This window comes from Pleurodeles waltl, chromosome 4_2 (assembly GCF_031143425.1).
Source record: "Pleurodeles waltl isolate 20211129_DDA chromosome 4_2, aPleWal1.hap1.20221129, whole genome shotgun sequence".
NCBI classification, from domain to species: domain Eukaryota; kingdom Metazoa; phylum Chordata; class Amphibia; order Caudata; family Salamandridae; genus Pleurodeles; species Pleurodeles waltl.
In genome coordinates this window covers 1,062,150,105-1,062,176,965 of record NC_090443.1, presented here as the reverse complement: position 1 = coordinate 1,062,176,965, position 26,861 = coordinate 1,062,150,105, and the positions used below count along the sequence as shown (strand labels likewise).

At 51.2% G+C, this 26,861-nt stretch overlaps 1 protein-coding gene across 1 annotated transcript in view; it reads left to right on the top strand.

The window, feature by feature from the left end:
* LOC138294049 (cathepsin S-like) overlaps positions 1 to 26,861 on the top strand; it is a 119,375-nt gene that overhangs the window by 36,379 nt on the left and 56,135 nt on the right. The window contains exons 2-3 of the mRNA XM_069233297.1: positions 20,452 to 20,556; positions 21,405 to 21,546. Coding sequence (XP_069089398.1) covers positions 20,452 to 20,556; positions 21,405 to 21,546 — 247 coding nt within the window. The remainder of the gene's footprint in view (positions 1 to 20,451; positions 20,557 to 21,404; positions 21,547 to 26,861) is intronic.

Sequence of the window (26,861 nt, the reverse complement as noted above, 5' to 3'; positions counted from 1 at the left end):
CTACCTAGGGCCTACCTTAGGGGTGTCTTACATGTAAGAAAAGGGAAGGTTTAGGCCTGGCAAGTGGGTACACTTGCCAAGTCGAATTTACAGTTAAAATTGCACACACAGACACAACACTGCAGTGGCAGGTCTGAGACATGATTACAGAGCTACTTATGTGGGTGGCACAACCAGTGCTGCAGGCCCACTAGTAGCATTTGATTTACAGGCCCTGGGCACCTCTAGTGCACTGTACTAGGGACTTACTAGTAAATCAAATATGCCAATCATGGATAAACCAATCACATACACATTTTTTAAATGAGCACTTGCACTTTAGCACTGGTTAGCAGTGGTAAAGTGCCCAGAGTAACAAAAACAGTAAAATGAGAGTCCAGCACACATCAAGAACCTGGGGAACAGAGGCAAAAAGTTAAGATAGACCACGCCAAGGATGAAAAGTCTAACATGAGCAAAGGTTCTTTGAGAGTTCACTTACAGATGCATTGTGACAAGTGGGCACTAGGCTGGTGATTGCAGTTAGCAAAACAGGGTCCATTGGGCTTGGTATTCAGGTCACTCCCTCTAGTTCCCAACAGTAGACAAATGTAATCCCTCCAGGTGAGTGGACTTATTTGGGAATTTACATCCAGCAGTGTTTTGAGAAGAGAATACTGTGCTGATGTTTGAAGTTACAAAGACAGTGCATGCTGGTAGTAGCAGTTATGTCACCCACTCTATTACACACAACCAATGTTCCCCGTAGTGAGCACACTTCAATTTCAACTGAGAGTTGACTGACGGATGTATCTGGACAAGTGCACACGGTGCTGGTGTTTGGAGTTACAGAAACAGTGCCTGCTGGGAGTTGCAGTCCTGACAGTCTCTTCTCTGTACTACACACACTGCACAAATGTTACACTCTCAGGTGAGTAAACATCAATTTGGACTGACCACACAGGGATATTTGGACAACTGTACACTGTGGTGGTGTTTGGAATTACATTCACAGGCCCTCCTGGACTTAGCAGTCGTCAGCCCCTCTACTACACATACTATACAAATGTTACATTCCCAGATGTGTACACTTCAATGGTGAATTCACAAACAGGAGTATTTGGAGTAGAACGCACTGTGCTGGTGTTAGGAGTCATTATAAAAGAGCCTTCTGAGAGTTGTAGTCCTATCAGTCCCTGTACTACACACACTATACACAGATGCTGTTCCCCCAGGTGAGTCTACTACAATTGTGAGATGCCAGACATGAGTCTTTGAACTGGTGGACACTGGACTGGCGAGTGGGGTGATAGTAAAGGCAGCAAAAGGTGAGCATGCATGACGTGGCATTTAGTTGTCAATTTTATTGTTGTAACTTACCAGACTCCACTCCCTCAGGTATTCCTGTCAAGCCCTCAAGCTGCAGGATGGCCAAAACCTTCTCCTCCCAGGGGAAGAGATATAATGGGGCACTGGGAGGCCACCGCCAGTCTTCTTGGCCTGCACCTGGTGGCTGGAGACCATGGAAAGGACCTTCCCCCTGAGGTCGTTCCACCTCTTCTGATATCCTCCCTGGTGAGCAATGTAGGGCCTACAACATTGACTCTGTCAACTATCCTTCACCACATTTCCATTTTCCTACTGAGAGGAGTCTACTGGGCTTGTGCTCCAAATAATTGTGGCTCTACTCTTATGATTTTATCCACCATAACTCTTAACTCTTCATCTATGAAACAGGGATTTGTCATAGGTGACGTTGTGGTTAAAAAAAAACAGTAACAGGTAACATTGTCTTACTAAAGCGGGGAAGTGCAAAATTATGTGACTTGAAAAAGTATGTGGAGGGTGCAGTATGTGTTGTATGGAAGATTGAAGGGGTGTCTGTTTTTTTTTAATGTGCTCTGACTTCTGTATGTTGAAGTGTAAATGCAGAGGATTGTGGTGTGTGAAAGGGTGTGTTTTCTAGTGTCCTTTGCAAGTGTGTAGAGTTTGGCAATGTGTGTCAGTTGTGTTGTTTTCAAATCCATCCAATGTGCCTTTGTGTATTACTTTGGTGACCGTGAACCACCATGGTTCGTCCCGCCATTAGCTGACCGTCATGGGTACCCGCCACTGCGACTTTGAACTTTTAATACGGTCAGTGGATGGTCGCTGTGTAGTTGGGGCTGGAGGTTAGACTGCCTATTTCTAGCCCTCTGCGCCACTGCTGGTCTGCCTTCTTTGGTTGGTGGTCCTACATGTGCAACTCATAATAGGGCAGTCTTTTCAGCCGACCACCAAACTCGTAATGAGGCATTTAGACTATTGTTCTAAGTTTACCTTTGTGAATCGGGCCATTTATATTTTCACATGTGAATTACTCTGTACTCGGTACACAATAGAAAACCATTGTTTGGTGCAGCTCAGTTGTTTGCTCCGGGTACCCCTGGTTCTTGGTTAATCTACAAACCCTATAAATCCCGCCACCATGAGGGTCTAGTGGACATAAAGGTATATTGCATTAGCAAATCAGCCATTGTAATAAGTAGTTACAGGTGAAAACATCATAAAAAGTGAGACGACCTTGGGGGAACTTCACAGATGACACCTTGTGAATTTGGGTTTGAACATGCTTTTCAGAAATGTGTAGTTTTCCAGAATAACCCATGGATTTCACACCTGTGTCCACCACAAACTGGAAGTAGGTTAAACGAAGAAAAAGTATGAAAAATGGGCCACCTCCTACAAAAATGTGTAAACTTTGGTAAATGATTTTTTTTTTGTATTCACTTCTGCTTATTCCTGAAAGCTGGAAAGGTGGTAATTTTAGCACAACAAAACATTTGTTGATGCCATTTTTACGGAAAACAGAGACTTCCTGGCACAATTTTTTTTTTGTATTTTTCCCCCAAAACTCCAAAGTTTTGGTATATTTTGCTATTTCTCTGTTCCCTCAAGTGGAACCCACAAAACCTGTGTACCTATGGAATCCCTATGATGTTGGGAAGAAAGGAGACACACGGTGTGGATACGTATGTAGGAAAAAGGTTATGGAGGTGTAAGCACAAAGGCCCAGATTTAGGAGGGTCTAGAGCCACTTAGCGCCACCTTAGCATAATTTGTTTGGCACTAAAGTGGCCTTTTTCTCCCCCCAAATATGCAAAGTGCTGCAGTGCATGCATTGCTCTACTTTGTAACCCTTTGCGCTATATTATGCATGCGTCAGTCATAATGTATGAAAAGGGGGTGTTCCCACATTCTGGGGGGGGGGGCGAAAAAATGGCGCAAAGAAATCTAAGATATTTCTTTGCATCATTTTTTTTACTAAAAAGGGGCAGTCCATTGGTTACAATGGGCCCCTGTGTACTGTTCAGGGTTAGCAACAAAATGTTGCCACTAACCTGAACAGTAAATCAATAGCAACAGAAATTCTGACGCTATTGCCCCTTACCCTAAGCCGTGGTGTGCCATATTTTAAATACGGCGCACACATGGTGGCAGTAAGGGGACGGAAGGGACTCAAGAAAAGTGGCGCTACATGTATTGCGCCTCCACTTTTCCTAAATCTGGCACAAAGTACCCTAAATAGAGAAAAAGGGATCAGCACTGGGGTAGAAAAGCCTCAGCAATTAAGGGGCTCATTGCGAGGGCAGCATAAGAGCAATTTAGAACAGTAATTAATATAATTAATAATATTTGAAGTTGTGAATGTGATGCTCTTGATCACCAGCCCCCTCCAACGCCCCCCAACCATAGAATGTAGACATTGGTTCAGGAAATATTTACTCCAGATAGTAGCTCTGAAAACAACTTGTGTTCGGGATTTTGTCTTGAGCGAGTTTTGGTTTGAATTTACATTCGACATTTTTTCCTTAACTTCAGCAGACCCAGTATTACACGGTGGCCCCTCATCTTGGATGTCTCCCCAACAGAACATTGCATTCTGGGACTTGTATTTTTTTTACAGTTGTGTGGACAGGCCCGAGTGTCCCAAAGAACGTCCTCAGGGGCCCTTGACCGCCCGGACTCCTTATCGGTGACCTTAGCAGACTCTGCCCAGATTCAGCAGCAGACGGGAGATATGGGGGCTGCTCTTAGAAGCAGAGTGAAGATCACATGTCATCCAGTTACAGAGACCAACGTTTGTTGCAGCACTTATCTTAGACAGAGTTCTGTTTAATTAGTAAGCATGACTGCAGATTGAATTAACTGTATACATTCAGATGCGTCCTACATCATTTATGTCGAATTAAACGGAATGTTCAACACTGTTCAGGTAACAGTAATCATGAAATTATTTGGAAAAATATAAAAAAATGATACAAAGTATTTTTAAGAAGAAAGAAAATGAGAAATGTAAAGAAATGAGAAACAGCAGTAAAACACAGTATGCGACAAAATTCTGATTTATGCACCATTCCCGGTGAAGACCAGCTTTTGGAGGTCATTAAAGGTAGGATACAAACACCATACATTGACAAGTATGAATCCTCTTAGAAAGGTGCAGGAAGTACACATGTTATCTTCATTGGACATTTTTATTCATGAAGTTCTCTGAAAGAGCCTGATTCAGGCAGCAGAGTGCGGAGATGAGCCGACACGTGTTGCACCCATCATGGCCTGCTTGTGTGGGTCTTTTTCAGGGCTGTAAATATGTTATTGTGTTCAGATTAGCTAAAACTAGACAGCACATATCAGTTACACCGATGCTAGATGGACAGTGGACAACTCTCAGGTCCTGCACAAATGACACACTATTTTATTACATAACATTCTCCAGTGAGAGAAAGGAAGGAAATGAATACATTAAAATGTATTTACAAAAGATGATAATAGAGACTTAGGTGGAGAAAGATTATCAAGTAAAGAACTGAGGAGCTCTGAGGAATGGGAGATCAAGAACTGGCGGTACACGTATGTATATGATACGCCTGTATGGCAAATCCAGTCGAAAGGCAGCGGAGCGCTGTACATGTTCAAAGACAATCTTAAAGTCAATGAGTAATGGGCGAGGAAGCTGAGCTATGGATGGTTAGTGCATTGTGATGGAGAGTTCTTTAAAGAGGTGCATCTTGAAACCTTTACTCAACTGGAGGAGTGTCGGGTGGTCCTGATGGATACTTGACATGATTAAAATGTATATACTTGTCCTAAGCAGTGCTGGGAAGGGAAGGCATTCTGCCCTACATTGAACTAGGAAGTACAAACAAACCTAAATAGATCTCTTTAAATGTATCAGAAGAGTGAAACGCCAGGCTTTCTGTTACAACGAACAACTACACAAACTATTTCACTGCACCAACCCTTCACTTGTAACTTTACTGCTGGGGACTTAGAGTTACTTGATCTCAACACTATAGGATATGTACATACCAGAAGATTAAAGCATTATGGAAACCACACAGAACCTGAGCATTGAGACTTCATACCGGATATCGGATCCGCTCATGCCAAAAGCTGCATTTACTCCCAAAATTGTTCAAAGAAATTCTATTGATTGTGTTTAGCCTTTGTTAACCATCTTAGATCTAGAATGTCGAACTCAGAAGTAGAACGAAAAGAAGACGTGGGCGCCATTTAACACAGAGTCCAACAAGAAGCAATGAGACAACCCAGAGACAACCCAGGTATCATTATAAAAAAAGGCAGATAAAGGAGGTAACAGCAATGCTGCACACTGGAAATCAAGAAAAGGAAGTTCAAACCCAACCCTCTGATCCCGTCAGCAAAGCAGGCTCAGAAAGAGAACCCTGCAACCACGATTCAGAAGTAACTTCTGGAAGAACCAGGGCCTATATTTACAAGGAGCTTACGCCGATGCTGCATCACTTTTTGATGCAGCGGCGGCGGTTTCTTTGCTCCATATTTACAAAGTGACACATTCGATGAATTGCGTCATTTTTCTCTCCCGTGCATCATCTTCTAACTGTGCTACAGCCGGCTGCGTCAGGTTAAGTTAATCATATGCAAGGTAGGTGTTCCTATTAAATTCCAACGCAGAACAGACACATCCCTATTTATACGTTTTTAGGATAGTGACGCATCATTGGCAAATGTCAAAATGTGTCAAAATGTATACACCTGCTTAATCCAGGCATAACAATGACACCTTGGCTTTCCAATAGTGATCTGACTAACTGAAGTCACTTTACACACTTGAATATGTCTGTATTTTACATCCCCTCTACTGGTAGTGGGTCCACATTTGTGCCGCTCATGGTGTAGGACTCCTTGACCAAGCTGGGACAAGGCCCCTATGATTCTGTCATCCTCTGCAGCAAGACTATGTGACATTGTGCATTGTTTTCAAGGAACAGGTCAGGATTGTCACTTCTCCATGGAGGAAGGGGTCCCTGAGTTTAGGTCTCTGTACACAGAAAGGACAACAGGTAGGTACATACATAAGGTATGTAATACATTTGTTTCCACTTCACATTCCAAAATATACTTGTATTTGCTTACATTACACTGTCACTCACTATATCACTCATAGTCAGTTCTCTATATACACATATGTACACTATGCGCACTGTAACATGACGCACAGACCTACTGCATGCCCTCTTACTTACCCTCTTACATCCAGGACCAAAGTAAAAGTCTAGATGGTGATATTCCACCATTTTACAGTCTTTAACATTGGTCGCAGCACCACTACATTTTGATGCATCACTGAAGTTGCGTCAGATCTGAGGCCAACTTCACCAATGCAAAACTTTTTGGGAGAAATCGCTATGTCAAAGTTCCCACAGATGTGTCAAAATTTCTGATGCACCATGTCCTTCTGCCATGGTGCCCCATATTGTAAATATGGTGCATCCACGTCATTGTAATGGATTCCTGCGCTTCGCAACTGTTTTTGACACATCGCAGCCGCTATGCAGCGAATCACCATTTCTTGTATTTATGCCCTAGAAGACTAGGAAAGAGGAGCTCTGCTTCAGCAGAAGGAAGACGATATCTCCTCATCAAAGGACCCTGAAGGGCTGAACACTTTATTGTGTTTCAGTGAGTACACTCATGCCAGACTTGAGCACTCAACTATTCCACATACAGTTCAAATGTATGCACCCAACAGCTGTTGCCATGTGATCCATTTGTGTTTTTGGCCACTTATTTTTCTAAGTAAATATATAGCACAACTTTATTAATGTGTGTCCAGAATGTGGACAAAATATCAACTTGTAAATATCAGGAGACAGAATTATCGGAAACAATATTGTGATACAAAAATATTGTGATGTAGAAATATTGCTGTCAAGAATGTTGCTTTTTCAGGTAATTTATATTGTTGTTAAAAATATCTTTGTTTTTAGTATTGTTTTCAAAAATATAGTTGTAAAAATATTGTTTTTAATTATTTTGTAATGTGTTATAGTTTATATACTAATTTATGTGGTACTATTACTTATATAATTGTTTTTTTTTAAATATAGTTGGTGATTTTAAGTAATTTAGAATTAATAATTTAATTGCTTATAGAAAGTTATAATGTCATAGCAGGTTGTTGAGTTTGTAGGAGGATAGGGCAGGAGGAGACCACCCCTGCTACCGGGCCACCCCGAAACGCACCCAGGGGCCTTTCACCTGCCGGAACTGCAGATTCACCAGCATCCAACCCTCCACACCACCAGCCAGAGAACCCAACCACCTCCGCTGCATCCTCCTCAACACCCGCTCCACTCGCAAGCACGCCATCGAACTTTGGGACCTCCTAGACTCCACTGCCCCTGACGTTGCCTTCCTGACGGAGACCTGGCTGAATGCCACCTCAGCACCAGACATTGCCATAGCCATCCCACAGGGCTACAAGATCTCCTGCAGAGACCGCACCAACGGAGTGGGAGGAGGAATCGCCATCATCCACAAAGACTCCATCAAAATCTCAACGAACACCGATGACACCCTCACCACCGCCGAGCACACGCACTTCCAGATCCACACCGACTCCAACACCACCCTCAGAGGAACTCTCATCTACAGACCTCCCGGACCCCGCCCACAGTTCAGTGACACCATCGCTGACCTCATCAGCACCCACGCCCTCGCTTCCACGGACTACATCTTCCTCGGGGACCTGAACTTCCACCTCGAGAACAACAACGACGCCAACTCCATCGCCCTGATCGACAACCTCGGACTCAAACAGCTAGTAACGACACCCACTCACGCCGCTGGACACACGCTTGACCCCATCTTCTCCGCAAGCCCCCACGTCTTCTTCAACCACACCACCGAACCACACTGGACCGACCACAGATGCGTCCACTTCACCTTCAGAAAACCCACCACACACCACCGCACCCAACAGCTACCACGCCGCTGCTGGGGCAAGGTCACCAGGGACCAACTGACTACCTCCCTCGCCTTGAGACCACCCACCGACCCCACCGACCCAGACACTGCCACGACCAACCTCACACAGTGGATCAACGACTGCGCCAACACCCTCGCCCCTCTCAAGACCTTTACAACCAACCACACCAACAAGAAAGCCGCCTGGTTCACCGAGGACCTCCGGATCTCCAAGCACACCTGTCGGAAGCTGGAGAAGAAATGGCTCCACGACCGAACACCAGACAACCACACAGCCCTCAAGAGCGCCACCCGCAGACATCACCAACTCATCAGGACCGCCAAGAAGACCGCCTTCAAGGACCGCCTAGACAACAACACACACAACACCAAAGAGCTCTTCAGCATCGTGAAAGAACTCTCCAACCCCAGCTCCATCACCAACGACATCCCGCCATCTCAAGACCTGTGCGACTCCCTGGCCACCTTCTTCCACCGCAAGATCACCGACATCCACGACAGCTTCAACCCCGACCCCCCCTCACCCACCACCGAGTCCACCACCCCTGCAACTACCACTCGCACCAGTCGCCTGACCGTCTGGTCCAGCGTCAGCGACGAAGACACCATCAAAACCATGAACTCCATCCACTCTGGATCCCCATCGGACCCCTGCCCTCACCACGTCTTCAACAAAGCCAGCGCAGCCATCGCGCCCCACCTCCGGAAAACAATCAACTGTTCCTTCGAGACAGCAACCTTCCCAGAAAGCTGGAAGCATGGCGAGATCAACGCCCTTCTGAAGAAGCCCAAGGCGGACCCCAAGGACCTCAAGAACTTCCGTCCCATCTCCCTGCTCCCTTTCCCGGCAAAAGTGACTGAGAAGATTGTAAACAAACAGCTAACCCGCTACCTCGAAGTCAACAACATTCTGGACCCGTCCCAATCTGGTTTTCGCAGTAACCACAGCACCAAGACCGCCCTCATCGCCGCCACTGACGACATCCGGACCCTCATGGACAAAGGAGAAACAGCTGCCCTCATCCTCCTGGACCTATCAGCAGCCTTTGACACGGTCTGCCACCGCACTCTATCAGCACGCCTCCATGACGCCGGTATCCAAGAGAAGGCCCTGGCCTGGACCACATCCTTCCTCTCCCGCAGAACCCAGAGCGTCCACCTCCCACCCTTCCGCTCCAAAACCACTGAGATCATCTGCGGCGTCCCACAGGGATCCTCCCTCAGCCCGACACTGTTCAATATCTACATGGCCCCCCTCGCCCACGTCGCACGACAACACAACCTCAACATCATCTCCTACGCCGACGACACCCAGCTGATCATATCCCTCACCGAAGATCCCGAAACCGCCAAAGCTAAGCTCCACCGAGGAATGAAGGCCATAGCCGACTGGATGAAGGACAGCAGACTGAAACTGAACTCAGACAAGACGGAGGTCCTCATTCTCGGATCCACCCCATCAGCCTGGGACGACTCTTGGTGGCCCACGTCACTAGGCACAGCCCCGGAACCCACGGACCACGCACGCAACCTGGGGGTCATCCTCGACTCCACTCCCTCCATGACCAGGCAAGTCAACGCCGTCTCCGCGTACTGCTTCAACACCCTCCGTATGCTCCGCAGGATATTCAAATGGATCCCCCTCGACACGAGAAAAAACGTTACCCAGGCCCTCATAACCAACAGACTCGACTACGGGAACACCCTCTACTCAGGAACTACAAACAAGCTCCTGAGACGACTCCAACGCATCCAGAACGCCTCGGCCCGATTCATCCTCGATGTCCCCCGCTGCAGCCACATCACACTCCACCTGAGAGGCCTGCACTGGCTCCCCATCAACAAAAGGATCACCTTCAAGCTCCTGATCCACGCACACAAAGCACTGCACAACACCGGACCCACCTACCTCAACAACCGACTCAGCTTCCACACCCCCACCCGAAGCCTCCGCTCAGCCAACCTTGCCCTCGCCACAGTCCCCCGCATCCGAAAAACCACCGCCGGCGGCAGATCCTTCTCCTACCTCGCCGCCAAGACCTGGAACACTCTCCCCACCATCCTACGACAGACCCAGGAACTGCTGGCCTTCAGAAGACTCCTCAAGACCTGGCTCTTCGACCAGTAGCACCCCCCCTCCCCAGCGCCTTGAGACCCTTGCGGGTATGTAGCGCGCTTTACAAATGCAGTGATTGATTGATTGATTGATTGAATAGTTAATTACTAATTAACAATTTCTGATTAAGAATGTGATTGATTTTAATTATGGACATAATATAATATTGATTTATTTTACCTATATTTTAGGTGAGGGTTGCTACGTTCGTAGGGGCATAGGGTGAGAAGTAAAAGTTAGTAATTAAATAGCAATTGATTAGTAATTTATTATTAATCATTTAAATGATTATTAATTATAAATTGGTAATAATCATATATTGTAGTTATATTTTAGTTGCAGTTTGTTAGGTTTGTAAGGCTATATGGTGGGAAGATGATTAATTAGTAATTAAATAATTATGGTGGTCATTCCGACCCCGGCGGGCGGCAGTTGCCGCCCGCCTGGCGGGAACCGCCATATGGCCGCTCCGCGGTCGAAAGACCGATAGGGCCATTCTGACTTTCCCGCTGGGCCGGCGGGCGCTAGCCAATATAGCACCTGCTGGCCCAGTGGGAAAGAGGCCTGCAACACTGAAGACGGCTCCGAATGGAGCCGGCGGTGTTGCAGGTGTGCGACAGGTGCAGTTGCACCTGTTGCGCTTTTCACTGTCTGCTAGGCAGACAGTGAAAAGCATACTGGGGCCCTGTTAGGGGGCCCCTGCACTGCCCATGCCAATGGCATGGGCAGTGCAGGGGCCCCCAGGGGCCCCAGGACACCCGTTCCCGCCAGCCTGTTCCTGGCGGTGAAAACCGCCAGAAACAGACTGGCGGGAAGGGGGTCAGAATCCCATGGAGGATTCTCCCAGCCGGGGTTAATCCGGCGGGAAACCGCCGGACCCGGCTGGGCGACCGCGGCTGTACCGACGCGGTCGGAATGACGAATGAAGCACCGCCGGCCTGTTGGCGGTGCTTCCGTCATTCACCACCCTGGCGGTCTATGACCGCCAGGGTTGGAATGAGGGCCTATATGTATTAATGTATAATTATTTACTTGATTAATAATTATGTAAATTGTGAAATAATAATTTATTTTAGTTGTAATTTAGGTGTGGGCTGCTGGGTTAGTAGGGTTATAGGATGGGAAGTTAGGTAATAATTAAGAATGAATTATTAATTAATTGATTATGTATTTATGAATTATGTAAACTGTTTTATACTTAATTATTTTGGTTGCATTTTAAGTGTGGGTTGCTAGGTTTGCAGTAGCATAGGTTGGCATTTTAATTAGCTAAATATTAAACTAATTATTACATTGTTTATGAGTTTTGTGAATTGTTAATAATTGTTTTTAATTCTCATAATAAATCATATTCCTCTGGAGTGTGAATAGTAAATTTAACCCCTCTAAAGTCTAACCCTTTCCCGACTCTTGCATAGACGGGAGTGAGAATAATAAATCTTACCCCTCCAGGGGCCCAACCCCAGCGCTGTACCTACCGCTGTTGGCCCTCAGGCAGTTCTAGGCTCTGCATTCTTCCAGATCCTCTCTCCTCTGCTGCATTCATCTTCCTCTTCCTGCTTCTGCACAACTCTTTTCTCGAGCCTCTTCCTGCTCTCTTTCCTGCCCTTTTTGCTGCCCGTCTGGTTCCTGCCTGTTTTTCCTACTCTCCACTTCTTTTCATTATTGCTACTTTCTCACCTTATTCCTTCATTCTTTTTGCTCTCTCTATTTGCTTTTTTCTGCCCTTTGTGGGCCCTGTTAGTTTGCTTTTGTTGCTGCTCTTTTTTGCCCTTTTCCCACTCCTTTTTTCTGCCTTTTACCACCTCACCCTCTATACTTCCTACCTTTTTGCTAGCCCCGCCCACCACCTCCTACTACCCCTCCAGCCTCCCACGATCTACTTAATGGCAGGTGCGCAGCGGGTGCCTGCTTTCACACCAAAGGCGCGCCAAAGGCAGGCCCGTCTGCACCTGTCCATGCCTGGACTGCTCCCAACGCCAGGATCCATGGTACAACCACCACCCACAGCTACACTTCTTCCGCACTCTGTGCCCTCGACCCTTGACACTGCCACAAACACTGCGCTACACCCCACAGTCGGACCTTACAACTGCACCCTCTGCCACATCACCTGCCTTATACTCCTAGATCTCTCCGCAGCCTTCAACACAAATTCCCACCACATGCTCATTGTCGGAGTTCACAACATAGGCATTCAAGGATCTGCCCTCAGTTGGATTGCCTCCTTCCTCACCGACAGAACAATACAAGTCCACCTTCCACCCTTCACCTCCAAACCAAAACCAATCATCTGCGGAGTTCCTCAATCATCTGCGAAGTCCCACCATCACTCAGCCCCTCCCTCTTTAACATCTATATGCCCCCCCTGCCAACACAGTCAGACCCCAGGGAATCAACATATATCCTATGCCAATGACACGCAAATCATCCTCTACCTCTCCGAAAACTCTACCGCCCCAGAACCAACTTCCACCAATGCATGACCAGCACCACCAATTGGATAAGGAATGATTGCTTTGATTTTCAGCAGCAACACCTCCTCCTGGGACGCCTCCTGGTGGCCCACAGAACTGAGGGCCACTCCAACCCCACCTGAGCACGCAGGAATCTCGGTATCATCCTGGACAATAAACTCACCATGAGGTCCCAAGTCAACACAGTATCATCTTCCTTCTTCTTTATCCTGCTCATGTTACATAAGATTTTCAAGTGGCTTCCCCAAAACGCAAGTCGCACCATCACCCAAGTCCTCTTCACCAGACGACTGGACTACGGAAACACCCCCTATGAGGGAATCGAGGCCCGCTTAGCTCAAAGACTACAGACCATCCAGAATGCCTCAGTAAGGCTCATCCTGAGCTTTCACATCGCACCCACATCACCCCAAACCTCAAAACACTCCACTGGCTCGTGGTCCAGAGGAGAGGTCGGCTCAAGCTGCTCAATCTTGCATTCAAGGACCTGCACACCTCCGGGACCATGCACTGCCTGAGATTCCACAAACCCTCCAGACACCTCTGCTCTGCCTCCCTTGCACTGGCCCGTACCTCTCACAGGCAACACAGCAGAGCAGGTGGACGCAGTTGCACTCTGCTAGTCGACTTATTGACTGATTGATTGACAGCTCTGCAGTCCAAAGCTTTCCCTACTGTTGATCCGACTGGAGTGGGAATAGTAAACCTTACTCCTCTGAAATAATGAGTGTTATAAAAAATATGCCATGCACTTATAAACATTCAGTCACACCAGCAATGCAACAAACGGATATTCAGGAAATCAAAGCCAGCTTCAAGGAGCGATGCAAGATTACACTATATATTTAAAATACTTCAGGTTATAAATCATTGTCACATGCAGCTGTGAAAGTGTGCTCTGAGGCACAAGTATGGCTCTACATTCACAGAGATGAGAGGTTTAGGTTTGAAGAGACTGGTGCCAATGCTGGCTTTGCCCATGCCAGGTGCCCACGTGGGGTTTTTACTCAGGGCTTGCTGGCTTGGTCTGGAACCACACCATGTCTGAAATAGGTTATGGTGTGTGATACGATTAGTGCTTTGAAACCGACTTCTCACTGTGTGAAGACTGCACACCGCATAACTAGGGCGCAACAGGCATCACCCTGCAGCCTCCTGTTTTCACACTGCATTACTAGGGTGCACCAGGCATCACCCTCCAGCCTCCTGGTTTCACACTGCCTCACTAGTGCGCACCAGGCATCACCCTGCAGCCTCCTGGTTTCACACTGCCTCACTAGGGTGCACCAGGCATCACCTTGCAGCCTCCTGGTTTCACACTGCCTCACTAGGGTGCACCAGGCATCACCCTGCTGCCTCCTGGTTTCACATTGCCTCACTAGGGTGCACCAGGCATCACCCTGCAGCCTCCTGGTTTCAGGCTGCCTCACTAGGCCGCACCGGGCATCAGCCTGCTGCCTCCTGGTTTCACATTGCCTCACTAGGGTGCATCGGGCATCACCCTGCAGCCTCCTGGTTTCAGGCTGCCTCACTAGGGTGCACCGGGCATCACCCTGCAGCCTCCTGGTTTCACGCTGCCTCACTAGGGTGCACCGGGCATCACCCTGCTGCCTCCTGGTTTCTCGCTGCCTCACTAGGGTGCACCGGGCATCACCCTGCAGCCTCCTGGTTTCTCACTGCCTCACTAGGGTGCACCGGGCATCACCCTGCAGCCTCCTGGTTTCAGGCTGCCTCACTAGGGTGCACCAGGCATCTCCCTGCAGCCTCCTGGTTTCACACTGCCTCACTAGTGCGCACTAGGCATCACACCGCAGCCTCCTGGTTTCACACTGCCTCACTAGGGTGCACCGGGCATCACCTTGCAGCCTCCTGGTTTCACACTGCCTCTCTAGGGTGCACCGGGCATCACCTTACTGCCTCCTGGTTTCACATTGCCTCACTAGGGTGCACCGGGCATCACCCTGCAGCCTCCTGGTTTCACATTGCCTCACTAGGGTGCACCGGGCATCACCCTGCAGCCTCCTGGTTTGAGGCTGCCTCACTAGGGTGCACCGGGCATCACCCTGCAGCCTCCTGGTTTCAGGCTGCCTCACTAGGGTGAACCAGGCATCACCCTACAGCCTCCTGGTTTCTCACTGCCTCACTAGGGTGCACCGGGAATCACCCTGCAGCCTCCTGGTTTCACACTGCCTCACTAGGGTGCACCAGGCATCACCTTGCAGCCTCCTGGTTTCACACTGCCTCACTAGGGTGCACCAGGCATCACCCTGCAGCCTCCTGGTTTCTCACTGCCTCACTAGGGCGCACCGGGCATCACCCTGCAGCCTCCTGGTTTCTCACTGCCTCACTAGGGCGCACCGGGCATCACCCTGCAGCCTCCTGGTTTCAGGCTGCCTCACTAGGGTGCACCAGGCATCACCCTGCAGCCTCCTGGTTTCAGGCTGTCTCACTAGGGTGCACCAGGCATCTCCCTGCAGCCTCCTGGTTTCACACTGCCTCACTAGTGCGCACTAGGCATCACCTTGCAGCCTCCTGGTTTCACACTGCATCACTAGGCCGCACCGGACATCAGACTGCAGCCTCCTGGATTTCACATTGCCTCACTAGGCTGCACCGGGCATCACCCTGCAGCCTCCTGGTTTCACACTGCCTCACTAGTGCGCACTAGGCATCACACCGCAGCCTCCTGGTTTCACACTGCCTCACTAGGGTGCACCGGGCATCACCTTGCAGCCTCCTGGTTTCACACTGCCTCTTAAGGGTGCACCGGGCATCACCTTACTGCCTCCTGGTTTCACATTGCCTCACTAGGGTGCACCGGGCATCACCCTGCAGCCTCCTGGTTTCACATTGCCTCACTAGGGTGCACCGGGCATCACCCTGCAGCCTCCTGGTTTCAGGCTGCCTCACTAGGGTGCACCGGGCATCACCCTGCAGCCTCCTGGTTTCAGGCTGCCTCACTAGGGTGAACCAGGCATCACCCTGCAGCCTCCTGGTTTCTCACTGCCTCACTAGGGTGCACCGGGAATCACCCTGCAGCCTCCTGGTTTCACACTGCCTCACTAGGGTGCACCAGGCATCACCCTGCAGCCTCCTGGTTTCTCACTGCCTCACTAGGGCGCACCGGGCATCACCCTGCAGCCTCCAAGTTTCTCACTGCCTCACTAGGGCGCACCAGGCATCACCCTGCAGCCTCCTGGTTTCAGGCTGCCTCACTAGGGTGCACCAGGCATCACCCTGCAGCCTCCTGGTTTCAGGCTGCCTCACTAGGGTGCACCAGGCATCTCCCTGCAGCCTCCTGGTTTCACACTGCCTCACTAGTGCGCACTAGGCATCACCTTGCAGCCTCCTGGTTTCACACTGCATCACTAGGCCGCACCGGACATCAGACTGCAGCCTCCTGGATTTCACATTGCCTCACTAGGCTGCACCGGGCATCACCCTGCAGCCTCCTGGTTTCACACTGCATCACTAGGGTGCACCGGGCATCACCCTGCAGCCTCCTGGTTTCAGGCTGCCTCACTAGTGCGCACCAGGCATCTCCCTGCAGCCTCCTGGTTTCACACTGCCTCACTAGTGCGCACTAGGCATCACCCTGCAGCCTCCTGGTTTCACACTGCCTCACTAGGGTGCACCGGGCATCACCTTGCTGCCTCCTGGTTTCACATTGCCTCACTAGGGTGCACCAGGCATCACCCTGCAGCCTCCTAGTTTCACGCTGCCTCACTAGGGTGCACCGGGCATCACCTTGCTGCCTCCTGGTTTCATGCTGCCTCACTAGGGTGCACCGGGCATCACCCTGCAGCCTCCTGGTTTCAGGCTGCCTCACTAGGGTGCACCAGGCATCACCCTGCAGACTCCTGGTTTCTCACTGCCTCACTAGGGTGCACCGGGCATCACCCTGCAGCCTCCTGGTTTCTCACGGCCTCACTAGGGTGCACCGGGCATCACCCTGCAGCCTCCTTGTTTCTCACTAGGGTGCACCGGGCATCACCCTGCAGCCTCCTGGTTTCACATTGCCTCACTAGGGTGCACCGGGCATCACCCTGCAGCCCCCTGGTTTCACACTGCCTCACTAGGGTGCATCGGGCATCACCCTGCAGCCTCCTAGTTTCAGGCTGCCTCACTAGGGTGCACTGGGCACACCCTGCAGCCTCCTGGTTTCTCACTGCCTCACTAGGGTTCACCTGGCATCACCTTGCTGCCTCCTGGTTTCACGCTGCCTCACTAGGGTGCACCGGGCATCACCCTGCAGCCTCCTGGTTTCAGGCTGCCTCACTAGGGTGCACCGGGCATCACCCTGCAGCCTCCTGGTTTCACACTGCCTCACTAGTGCGCACCGGGCATCACCCTGCAGCCTCCTGGTTTCACACTGCCTCACTAGGGTGCACCGGGCATCACCCTGCAGCCTCCTGGTTTCACACTGCCTCACTAGGGTGCACCGGGCATCACCCTGCAGCCTCCTGGTTTCAGGCTGCCTCACTAGGGTGCACCGGGCATCACCCTGCTGCCTCCTGGTTTCAGGCTGCCTCACTAGGGTGCACCGGGCATCACCTTGCAGCCTCCTGGTTTCAGGCTGCCTCACTAGGGTGCACCGGGCATCACCCTGCAGCCTCCTGGTTTCACACTGCCTCACTAGGGTGCACCAGACATCACCCTGCAGCCTCCTGGTTTCAGGCTGCCTCACTAGGGTGCACCGGGCATCACCCTGCAGCCTCCTGGTTTCAGGCTGCCTCACTAGGGTGCACCAGGCATCACCCTGCAGCCTCCTGGTTTCTCACTGCCTCACTAGGGTGCACCAGACATCACCCTGCAGCCTCCTGGTTTCAGGCTGCCTCACTAGGGTGCACCGGGCATCACCCTGCAGCCTCCTGGTTTCAGGCTGCCTCACTAGGGTGCACCAGGCATCACCCTGCAGCCTCCTGGTTTCTCACTGCCTCACTAGGGTGCACCAGGCATCACCCTGCAGCCTCCTGGTTTCAGGCTGCCTCACTAGGGTGCACCGGGCATCACCCTGCAGCCTCCTGGTTTCAGGCTGCCTCACTAGGGTTCACCAGGCATCACCCTGCAGACTCCTGGTTTCTCACTGCCTCACTAGGGTGCACCGGGCATCACCCTGCAGCCTCCTGGTTTCTCACTGCCTCACTAGGGTTCACCAGCCATCACCCTGCAGCCTCCTGGTTTCACACTGCCTCACTAGGGTGCACCAGGCATCTCCCTGCAGCCTCCTGGTTTCTCACTGCCTCACTAGGGTTCACCAGGCATCACCCTGCAGACTCCTGGTTTCTCACTGCCTCACTAGGGTGCACCGGGAATCACCCTGCAGCCTCCTGGTTTCACGCTGCCTCACTAGGGTTCACCTGGCATCACCCTGCAGCCTCCTGGTTTCTCACTGCCTCACTAGGGTTCACCAGGCATCACCCTGCAGCCTCCTGGTTTCTCACTGCCTCACTAGGGTTCACCAGGCATCACCCTGCAGACTCCTGGTTTCTCACTGCCTCACTAGGGTTCACCTGGCATCACCTTGCTGCCTCCTGGTTTCACGCTGCCTCACTAGGGTGCACCAGGCATCACCTTGCTGCCTCCTGGTTTCACGCTGCCTCACTAGGGTGCACCGGGCATCACCCTGCAGCCTCCTGGTTTCTCACTGCCTCACTAGGGTGCACCAGGCATCACCCTGCAGCCTCCTGGTTTCTCGCTGCCTCACTAGGGTGCACCAGGCATCACCCTGCAGACTCCTGGTTTCACACTGCCTCACTAGGGTGCACCAGGCATCTCCCTGCAGCCTCCTGGTTTCTCACTGCCTCACTAGGGTTCACCAGGCATCACCCTGCAGACTCCTGGTTTCTCACTGCCTCACTAGGGTGCACCGGGAATCACCCTGCAGCCTCCTGGTTTCACGCTGCCTCACTAGGGTTCACCTGGCATCACCCTGCAGCCTCCTGGTTTCTCACTGCCTCACTAGGGTTCACCAGGCATCACCCTGCAGCCTCCTGGTTTCTCACTGCCTCACTAGGGTTCACCAGGCATCACCCTGCAGACTCCTGGTTTCTCACTGCCTCACTAGGGTTCACCTGGCATCACCTTGCTGCCTCCTGGTTTCACGCTGCCTCACTAGGGTGCACCAGGCATCACCTTGCTGCCTCCTGGTTTCACGCTGCCTCACTAGGGTGCACCGGGCATCACCCTGCAGCCTCCTGGTTTCTCACTGCCTCACTAGGGTGCACCAGGCATCACCCTGCAGCCTCCTGGTTTCTCGCTGCCTCACTAGGGTGCACCAGGCATCACCCTGCAGACTCCTGGTTTCAGGCTGCCTCACTAGGGTGCACCAGGCATCACCCTGCAGCCTCCTGGTTTCTCACTGCCTCACTAGGGTGCACCAGGCATCACCCTGCAGCCTCCTGGTTTCAGGCTGCCTCACTAGGGTGCACCGGGCATCACCCTGCAGCCTCCTGGTTTCAGGCTGCCTCACTAGGGTTCACCAGGCATCACCCTGCAGACTCCTGGTTTCTCACTGCCTCACTAGGGTGCACCGGGCATCACCCTGCAGCCTCCTGGTTTCTCACTGCCTCACTAGGGTTCACCAGCCATCACCCTGCAGCCTCCTGGTTTCACACTGCCTCACTAGGGTGCACCAGGCATCTCCCTGCAGCCTCCTGGTTTCTCACTGCCTCACTAGGGTTCACCAGGCATCACCCTGCAGACTCCTGGTTTCTCACTGCCTCACTAGGGTGCACCGGGAATCACCCTGCAGCCTCCTGGTTTCACGCTGCCTCACTAGGGTTCACCTGGCATCACCCTGCAGCCTCCTGGTTTCTCACTGCCTCACTAGGGTTCACCAGGCATCACCCTGCAGCCTCCTGGTTTCTCACTGCCTCACTAGGGTTCACCAGGCATCACCCTGCAGACTCCTGGTTTCTCACTGCCTCACTAGGGTTCACCTGGCATCACCTTGCTGCCTCCTGGTTTCACGCTGCCTCACTAGGGTGCACCAGGCATCACCTTGCTGCCTCCTGGTTTCACGCTGCCTCACTAGGGTGCACCGGGCATCACCCTGCAGCCTCCTGGTTTCACCTCCTGGTTTCAGGCTGCCTCACTAGGGTGCACCGGGCATCACCTTGCTGCCTCCTGGTTTCACGCTGCCTCACTAGGGTGCACCGGGCATCACCCTGCAGCCTCCTGGTTTCTCACTGCCTCACTAGGGTGCACCGGGCATCTCCCTGCAGCCTCCTGGTTTCTCACTGCCTCACTAGGGTTTACCTGGCATCACCCTGCAGCCTCCTGGTTTCTCACTGCCTCACTAGGGTGCACCAGGCATCACCCTGCAGCCTCCTGGTTTCTCGCTGCCTCACTAGGGTGCACCAGGCATCACCCTGCAGACTCCTGGTTTCAGGCTGCCTCACTAGGGTTTACCTGGCATCACCCTGCAGCCTCTATCACCCCCGAGGGCATCCAGGCGCTGGGCCTTATCCCGCCGATCTCGAGCCGTTCTTTAGTGAAGCCCCCGAGTGTTACTCGCTATCCTGGAAAATATCTTATCTACACGTCCAGATACCCCTGACATGCTGTAACGGCTCTGATTAGGGTGAAGGCCCCCCAGTCCCGGCGCAGCTTCTGTCCGCTTATAAAGCGGCCCCTTCCCGGCTCCGGGGGAGTCTCAGAGAGGAGCGGTGGGCTCCGGAGCAGCAGGTGCGACCCCCCCCTTCATCATCCGGGGACTTAACAAGACCCACAGCTAGCCCCCCCCCCCCCCTCATCTGTGGATTTACAAGACCCGCAGCTATCTTTAAAGCGCCTCGTCTCTCTTTCTAGCGCTCTTTCCTTCACTTTCAGCGTCATTCTTTCTTCCTGTTCTCTGGCAAACTTTTCTCGCCTCTTTTTTCTTTCTACTTTTTTCTCTGTTTTGTGCTCTTTTTCTCTTTGCCTCTGCGTCTTTCTCTTTTCAGACTTTAGATTTTCCATATTTTTCTTTTACTGCAGCTTTATTTTATTTTCATGCTTCGTATCTTTTGAACATCCTTTTTCATTCCGTTCTGGATTTACTTTGTTTTCTTTCTTTCCGTTCTTTTTCTTTTTTCTTTTCTTTTTTCTCTTCTTTTCTTGCTTCATTGAATTATTTTAATAAGCAATACTTCGAGAAACTTTCAGTACATTGTTTCTAATCCTGGCCCCTTTACTGTATTTGGTAGTTACATTTCTCTGTCCTTTCCCATTTCTTCCTAAACATATAATTAGGGGGAAATAAATTGTGTGGATGTTTCCTTCTTCCATGGGGGGTATTTCACCAGCCCCCACCCCCTAGGTTCGCTCCCTCCACCCCTGAGATCTGGTGCTGAAGGGGTCATATATGAGTTTATTTCTGCAGGGGTGTTTAGGAACGGTATGAGAGGGGCCCGGGAGCCACTTTTTAAAGCCCTCTGAGGAGTCTCCCACTGGATAAGGTGCTGGGGTCGGGGTGTGGGTGGGACGGGTGCGCTGACTGTGCCCTTTAATCTGATTCTGAAGATCACGAGTTTCTCCTTTTCCTGTTGTGGTAGATCGGCCTGTACCCCGAGCTGAGCCGCGGTGTTTCCAGAATGTGGACGGGGACCCTCCCAGCCCTGCTGGCCTCGCTGCTGACCTCTGCCCTGGCCTCGCGCTTCCTCGACGCCAAGTGGGAGGCCTGGAAGACGAAATATGGTGAGTTTATTGTTTCAGCTTAGCCGACTGCTGCTGGAATCAAACATCACGGTCCATGGGCCCCCGGGGGCCCCGGTGCCACTGCACCCGTTTCCTCCCCGGTGACATTATCCCTAATCCGAGGATGGGTTGAGTAGTACCAGACAGCTGTCACTATTCGTCCTGCTGCCCGGCGACACTGCACCTGCTGCACTAATGAGGGCAGCGCCACCAGTGGCACCCACCCACCTTGTCCACTCAAAGAACACCCCCTTCAACGCTTAGTATTCATTGGCAGAGCCAGCATGTCTCGCCTGTACAAGACCTATTGGCTTTGGTGTGGTGCTTTGCCATGTGGTACACCGGTGTGGCTGCTGTTCAGCTTGGCTAAAAGTTAGTGGCATGAAGTGTCATAGAGTGGATTTGTTTTGGAGTCTCGTAGAGTTGAATAATAGGGAGTAGAGTTCAGTGGCAGAGAATATCATAGAGTGGGGTGGAATAGGGTGGAGTGGGTTGGAGTGCAGTAGACTGAACTGTTACGGGGTGGAGAGGACTGAGGTAGAGTGGGGTGGACTGGAGTGAAGTGGGGTGGATTAGGCTGTGGTGGATTGGATTAGGGGGAATTGGATAGGTGTGGGTAGAATGGATTGGGGAGGTACATTGGATTGAGTTGGGGTAGATTGGAGTTGTGTGGGGTAGATTGGATTAGGGTGGGGTGGATTGGATTGGGTTAAGGTGTATTGGAGTGAGTTGGGGTGGGTGGATTGTAGTGAAGTGGACTGTGGTGGATTGGACTGGAGTGGGGTGGATTGGATTGGTTAAACTGATAGTAGAGGGGTGGACTGGATTGAAGTGGGGTAGATTAAGGTGGTTTGGAATGAGGTGGATTGGACTGGAGTAGGATGGATAGATGTGGACTGGATGGGGTGGATTAACATGGATTGTATTGGAGTCAGTGGACTGAGGAGGTGTGGGTGTACTGGATTGGAGTGAGGTGGATTCGGTAGCAGTGGACATGATTGGAGAGGGTTGGATTGGATTGGATTGTAGTGGGGTGGGTTGGATTGTAGTGGGTTTGGATTGGATTGGAGTGGGTTTGGATTGGAGTAGGGTGGGTTGGACTGGAGTGGGTTGGGTCGGATTGAAGTTGGGTGGATCAGACTGGAGTTGGGTGGATCAAACTGGAGTGAGGTGGATTTGATTGGAGTCTTTAGTATTGGATTGAAGTGGGTGGATAGTATTGGGTTGAGCCGGAATGGAGTGAGATGGGGTTGGGTGGGTTGGAGTAGAGTGGATTGTGGTGGATTGGACTGGAGTGGGGTGGATTGGATTGGAGTGGGTTGGACTGGATTGGAGTGGGGTGGATTGGAAAGGGATGGGGTGGATTGGACTCGTGGGGTGGACTGGAAGTGGGTGGGATGGATTGGAGTGGAGTGGATTGTATTGTGGTGGATTCTACTGGAGTGGGGTGGAATTGATTGAGGTGGGTTGGACTGGAGTGGGGTGGATTGGATGGGGGTGTGGTGGATTGAATTGGTTTGGGGTGGATTGGAGTTGTGTGGGGTGAATTGGAGTAGAGTGGATTGTGGTGGATTGGACTGGCGTGGGGTGGATTGGATTGGAGTGGGTTGGGTTGGATTGGATTGGTGTGTAGTGAATTGGATTGGTGTGGGCTGATTGGAGAGAGTAGACTGGATTGAAGTGGGGTAGATTAAGATGGTTTGGAGTGGTTTTTTTAGGACTAGATTAGGATGGATTATTGTGGACTGGAGTAAAGTGGATTAAAGTGAATTGAATTGGAGTGAAGTGAATTGGGTAGCAGTGGATTTGATTGGAGAAGGCTGGATTGGACTGGATTAGAGTGGAGTGGGTTGGATAGGAGTAGGATGTGTTTGGATTAGAGTGGGGTGTTTTGGATTTGAGTGGGGTGGATTGGATTGGGGTGAGATGTATTGGACTGGAGTGGGGTAGATTGGATTTACATGGATTGGATTGGTGTGGGGTGGTGTAGGTTGTACTGGGGTGAATTGTGGTGTATTGGAGTGGGGTGAATTGGGATGAACTGAGGTGGGTTGTATTGGGGTGGATTGGAGTGGGACAGATTGCTTAGAGTGGGGTAGGATGGATGGATTGGAGTGGGGTGGACTGAACTGGGATGGGATGGGGTGGACTGGGTTGAACTGGAATTGAGTGGATTGGGGTGGATAAGTGTGGGGTGGATTTTGGTGCATTGGATGGGGTGGATTGGATTGGGGTGGGTTGGATTTGGGTGGGTTGGAGTGGGGTTCGGTGGATTGGAGTGGGAGTGGGGTGAATTGGATTGGAGTGGGTTGGATTGGAGCCGGGTGGATTGGATTGGAGTAGGATGGATTGGATTGGCTTGGGATGAATTGGAGTGATGTGAGCTGGGGTGGATTGGAGTGGGGTGGATTGGAGTGGAGTGGGGTGGATTGGAGCAGGTTGGATTGGATTGGACTGGGGTGAATTGAATAGGGATGGGGTGGATTGGATTAGGGTGGGGTGGATTGGAGCAGGTTGGATTGGAGGTGAATGGGGCGGATTGGAGTGGGGTTGATTGTGGTGAATTCGACTGGAGTGGGGTGGGCTGGATTGGAGGTGTATTGGAATGGAGTGTATTGGATTGGGGTGGGGTGGGGTAGGGTGGATTGGATTGGGTTGAGGTGGATTGGAACTAGTTGGGGTGAATTGGAGGGGAGTGGATTATGGTTGGATTCGACTGTAGTGGGGTGGGCTGGATTGGAGTTAGTTGGATTAGATTGGATTGCAGTGGTTAGGACTGGATTGGAGTTGGGTGGATAGGATTGGTGTGGGGTGGGATGATTGGAGCGGGCTGTACTGGATTGAAGTGAGGTAGATTAAGGTGGTTTGGAGTGGGGTGCTTCGTAATGGAGTAGGGTGCATTAATAAGGATTTCATTGGACTGGAGTGGGGTGGATTAAAATAGATTGTATTGGAGCGGGGTGGACTGGGATGGTGTGGGTGGATTGAGGTGGATTGGGTAGCGGTGGGCTTGATTGGAGAGTACTGTATTGGGTTGATTGGAGTGGGATGGATTCGATTGGAGTAGGGTGGGTTTGGATTGGAATGGAGTGGGTTGCACGGGAATGGGTTGGATTGGATTGGGTTGGAGTGGATTGGAGTGGGGTGGGGTGGGGTGGATTGGAGTGGAATGGGTGGACTGGATTGGGTCGGGGTGGATTGGAGTTGGGAGGGGTGTATTGGACTAAGGTGGACTCGGGTGGGGTGGTATGGGTTGGATTGGGGTGAGGTGAGGTGTATTGGATTGGAGTGGGGTATATTGGACTGCGTTGAATTGGGATGGACTGGATTGTTGTGGGGTGGTCTGGATTTTAGTAGGGTGGATTGTAGTGGGGTGAATTGGGATGGAGTGAGTGGATTAGATTGGAATTAGTCAAATAGGACAGATTGTTTTGAATTAGAGTGGAGCAGATTGGAGTGGGGTTTATTTGAGTGGGACAGACAGTTTTGGATTAAAGTGGGGTAGATGGGAGTGGGGCAGATTGGAGTGGGATGGGATTGGGGAGGGGTGGAATGGATTGGGTTGGGGTGGATTGGAGTTGGGTGGGGTGGATTGGACTGGGGTGGACTGGGGTGGGATGGATTGGATTGGGGTGAGATGTATTGGATTGGAGTGGGGTAGATTGGATTTACATGTATTGGATTAGTGTGGGTGGTCTAGGTTGTAGTGGGGTGAATTGTGGTGTATTGGAGTGGGGTGAATTGGGATGAACTGAGGTGGGTTGTATTGGGGTGGATTGAATTGGAGTGGGGCAGATTGCTTAGAGTGGGGTAGGCAGGATGGATTGGAGTGGGGTGGACTGAACTGGGATGGGGTGGGGTGGACTGGGGTGAATTGGAATTGAGTGGATTGGGGAGGATAAGTGTGGAGTGGATTTTGGTGCATTGGATGGGTTGGATTGGATTGGGGTGGGGTGGTTTGGGGTGGATTGGAGTGGGGTTCAGTGGATTGGAGTGGGAGTGGGTTGAATTGGATTGGAGTGGGTTGGATTGGAGCCCGTTGGATAGGATTGGAGTGGGATGTATTGGATTGGCTTGTGATGAATTGGAGTGAGATGGGCTGGGGTGGATTGGAGTGGGGTGGATTGGAGTGCAGTGGGGTGGATTGGATTGGAGCAGGTTGGATTGGATCGAAGTGGAGTGGATTGGATAGGTGTCGGGTGGATTGGATTGGGGTGGGGTGGATTGGAGCAGGTTGGATTGGAGGTGGATGGGGCAGATTGGAGTGGGGTTGATTATGGTGAATTCGACTGGAGTGGTGTGGGCTGGATTGGAGGTGTATTGAAATGGGGTGTATTGGATTAGGGTGGGGTAGGGTGGATTGGATTGGGTTGAGGTGGATTGGAACTGGTTGGCGTGAATTGGAGGGGAGTGGATTATGGTTGGATTCGACTGTAGTGGGGTGGGTTGGATTGGAGTTAGTTGGATTAGATTGGATTGGAGTGGGTGGATTGGATTGGTGTGGGGTGGGCTGATTGGAGAGGGCTGGACTGGATTGAAGTGAGGTAGATTAAGGTGGTTTGGAGTGGGGTGCTTTGTAATGGAGTAGGGTGGATTAATAAGGATTTCATTGGACTGGAGTGGGGTGGATTAAAATAGATTGTATTGGAGCGGGGTGGACTGGGATGGTGTGGGTGGATTGGATTGGATTGAGGTGGATTGGGTAGCGGTGGGCTTGACTGGAGAATACTGTATTGGATTGATTGGAGTGGGATGGATTGGATTGGAGTAGGGTGGATTTGGATTGGAATTGAGTGGGTTGGTTTGGAGTTAGGTGGATTGGACTCGAGTGGGGTGGATTGGGGTGGATGAGGGTGGATTAGCCTGTAATGGATTGGGGTGGGATGGATTGGATTGAGGTGAGATGAATTGGAGTAGGGTAGATTGGACTTGCATGGATTGGAATGGTCTGGGGTGGACTGGGTTGTAGTGGGGTGGTTTGTGGTGTACTGGAGTGGGGTAAATTGAGATGGAGTGGGTGGATTGTATTAGGGTGAGATGAGGTGGGCTGGATTGGAGTGAGCCAGATTTGTTTGAGTGGGGTAGGCTGGATAGATTGGATTGAGTGCTGTGGACTGAACTGAGATAAAGTGGGTTAATTGGGGTAGATCATGTGCGGTGGGGTGGACTGGAGTGGATTTGGGTGTATAAGGATGGAGTGGATTGGATTGGGTTGGGGTGGATTGGAGTGGGGTGGAATGGAATGGAGTGGAATGGGTGGACTGGATTGGGTTGGGGTGGATTGGAGTTGGATTTGGGTGGTGTGTATTGGACTG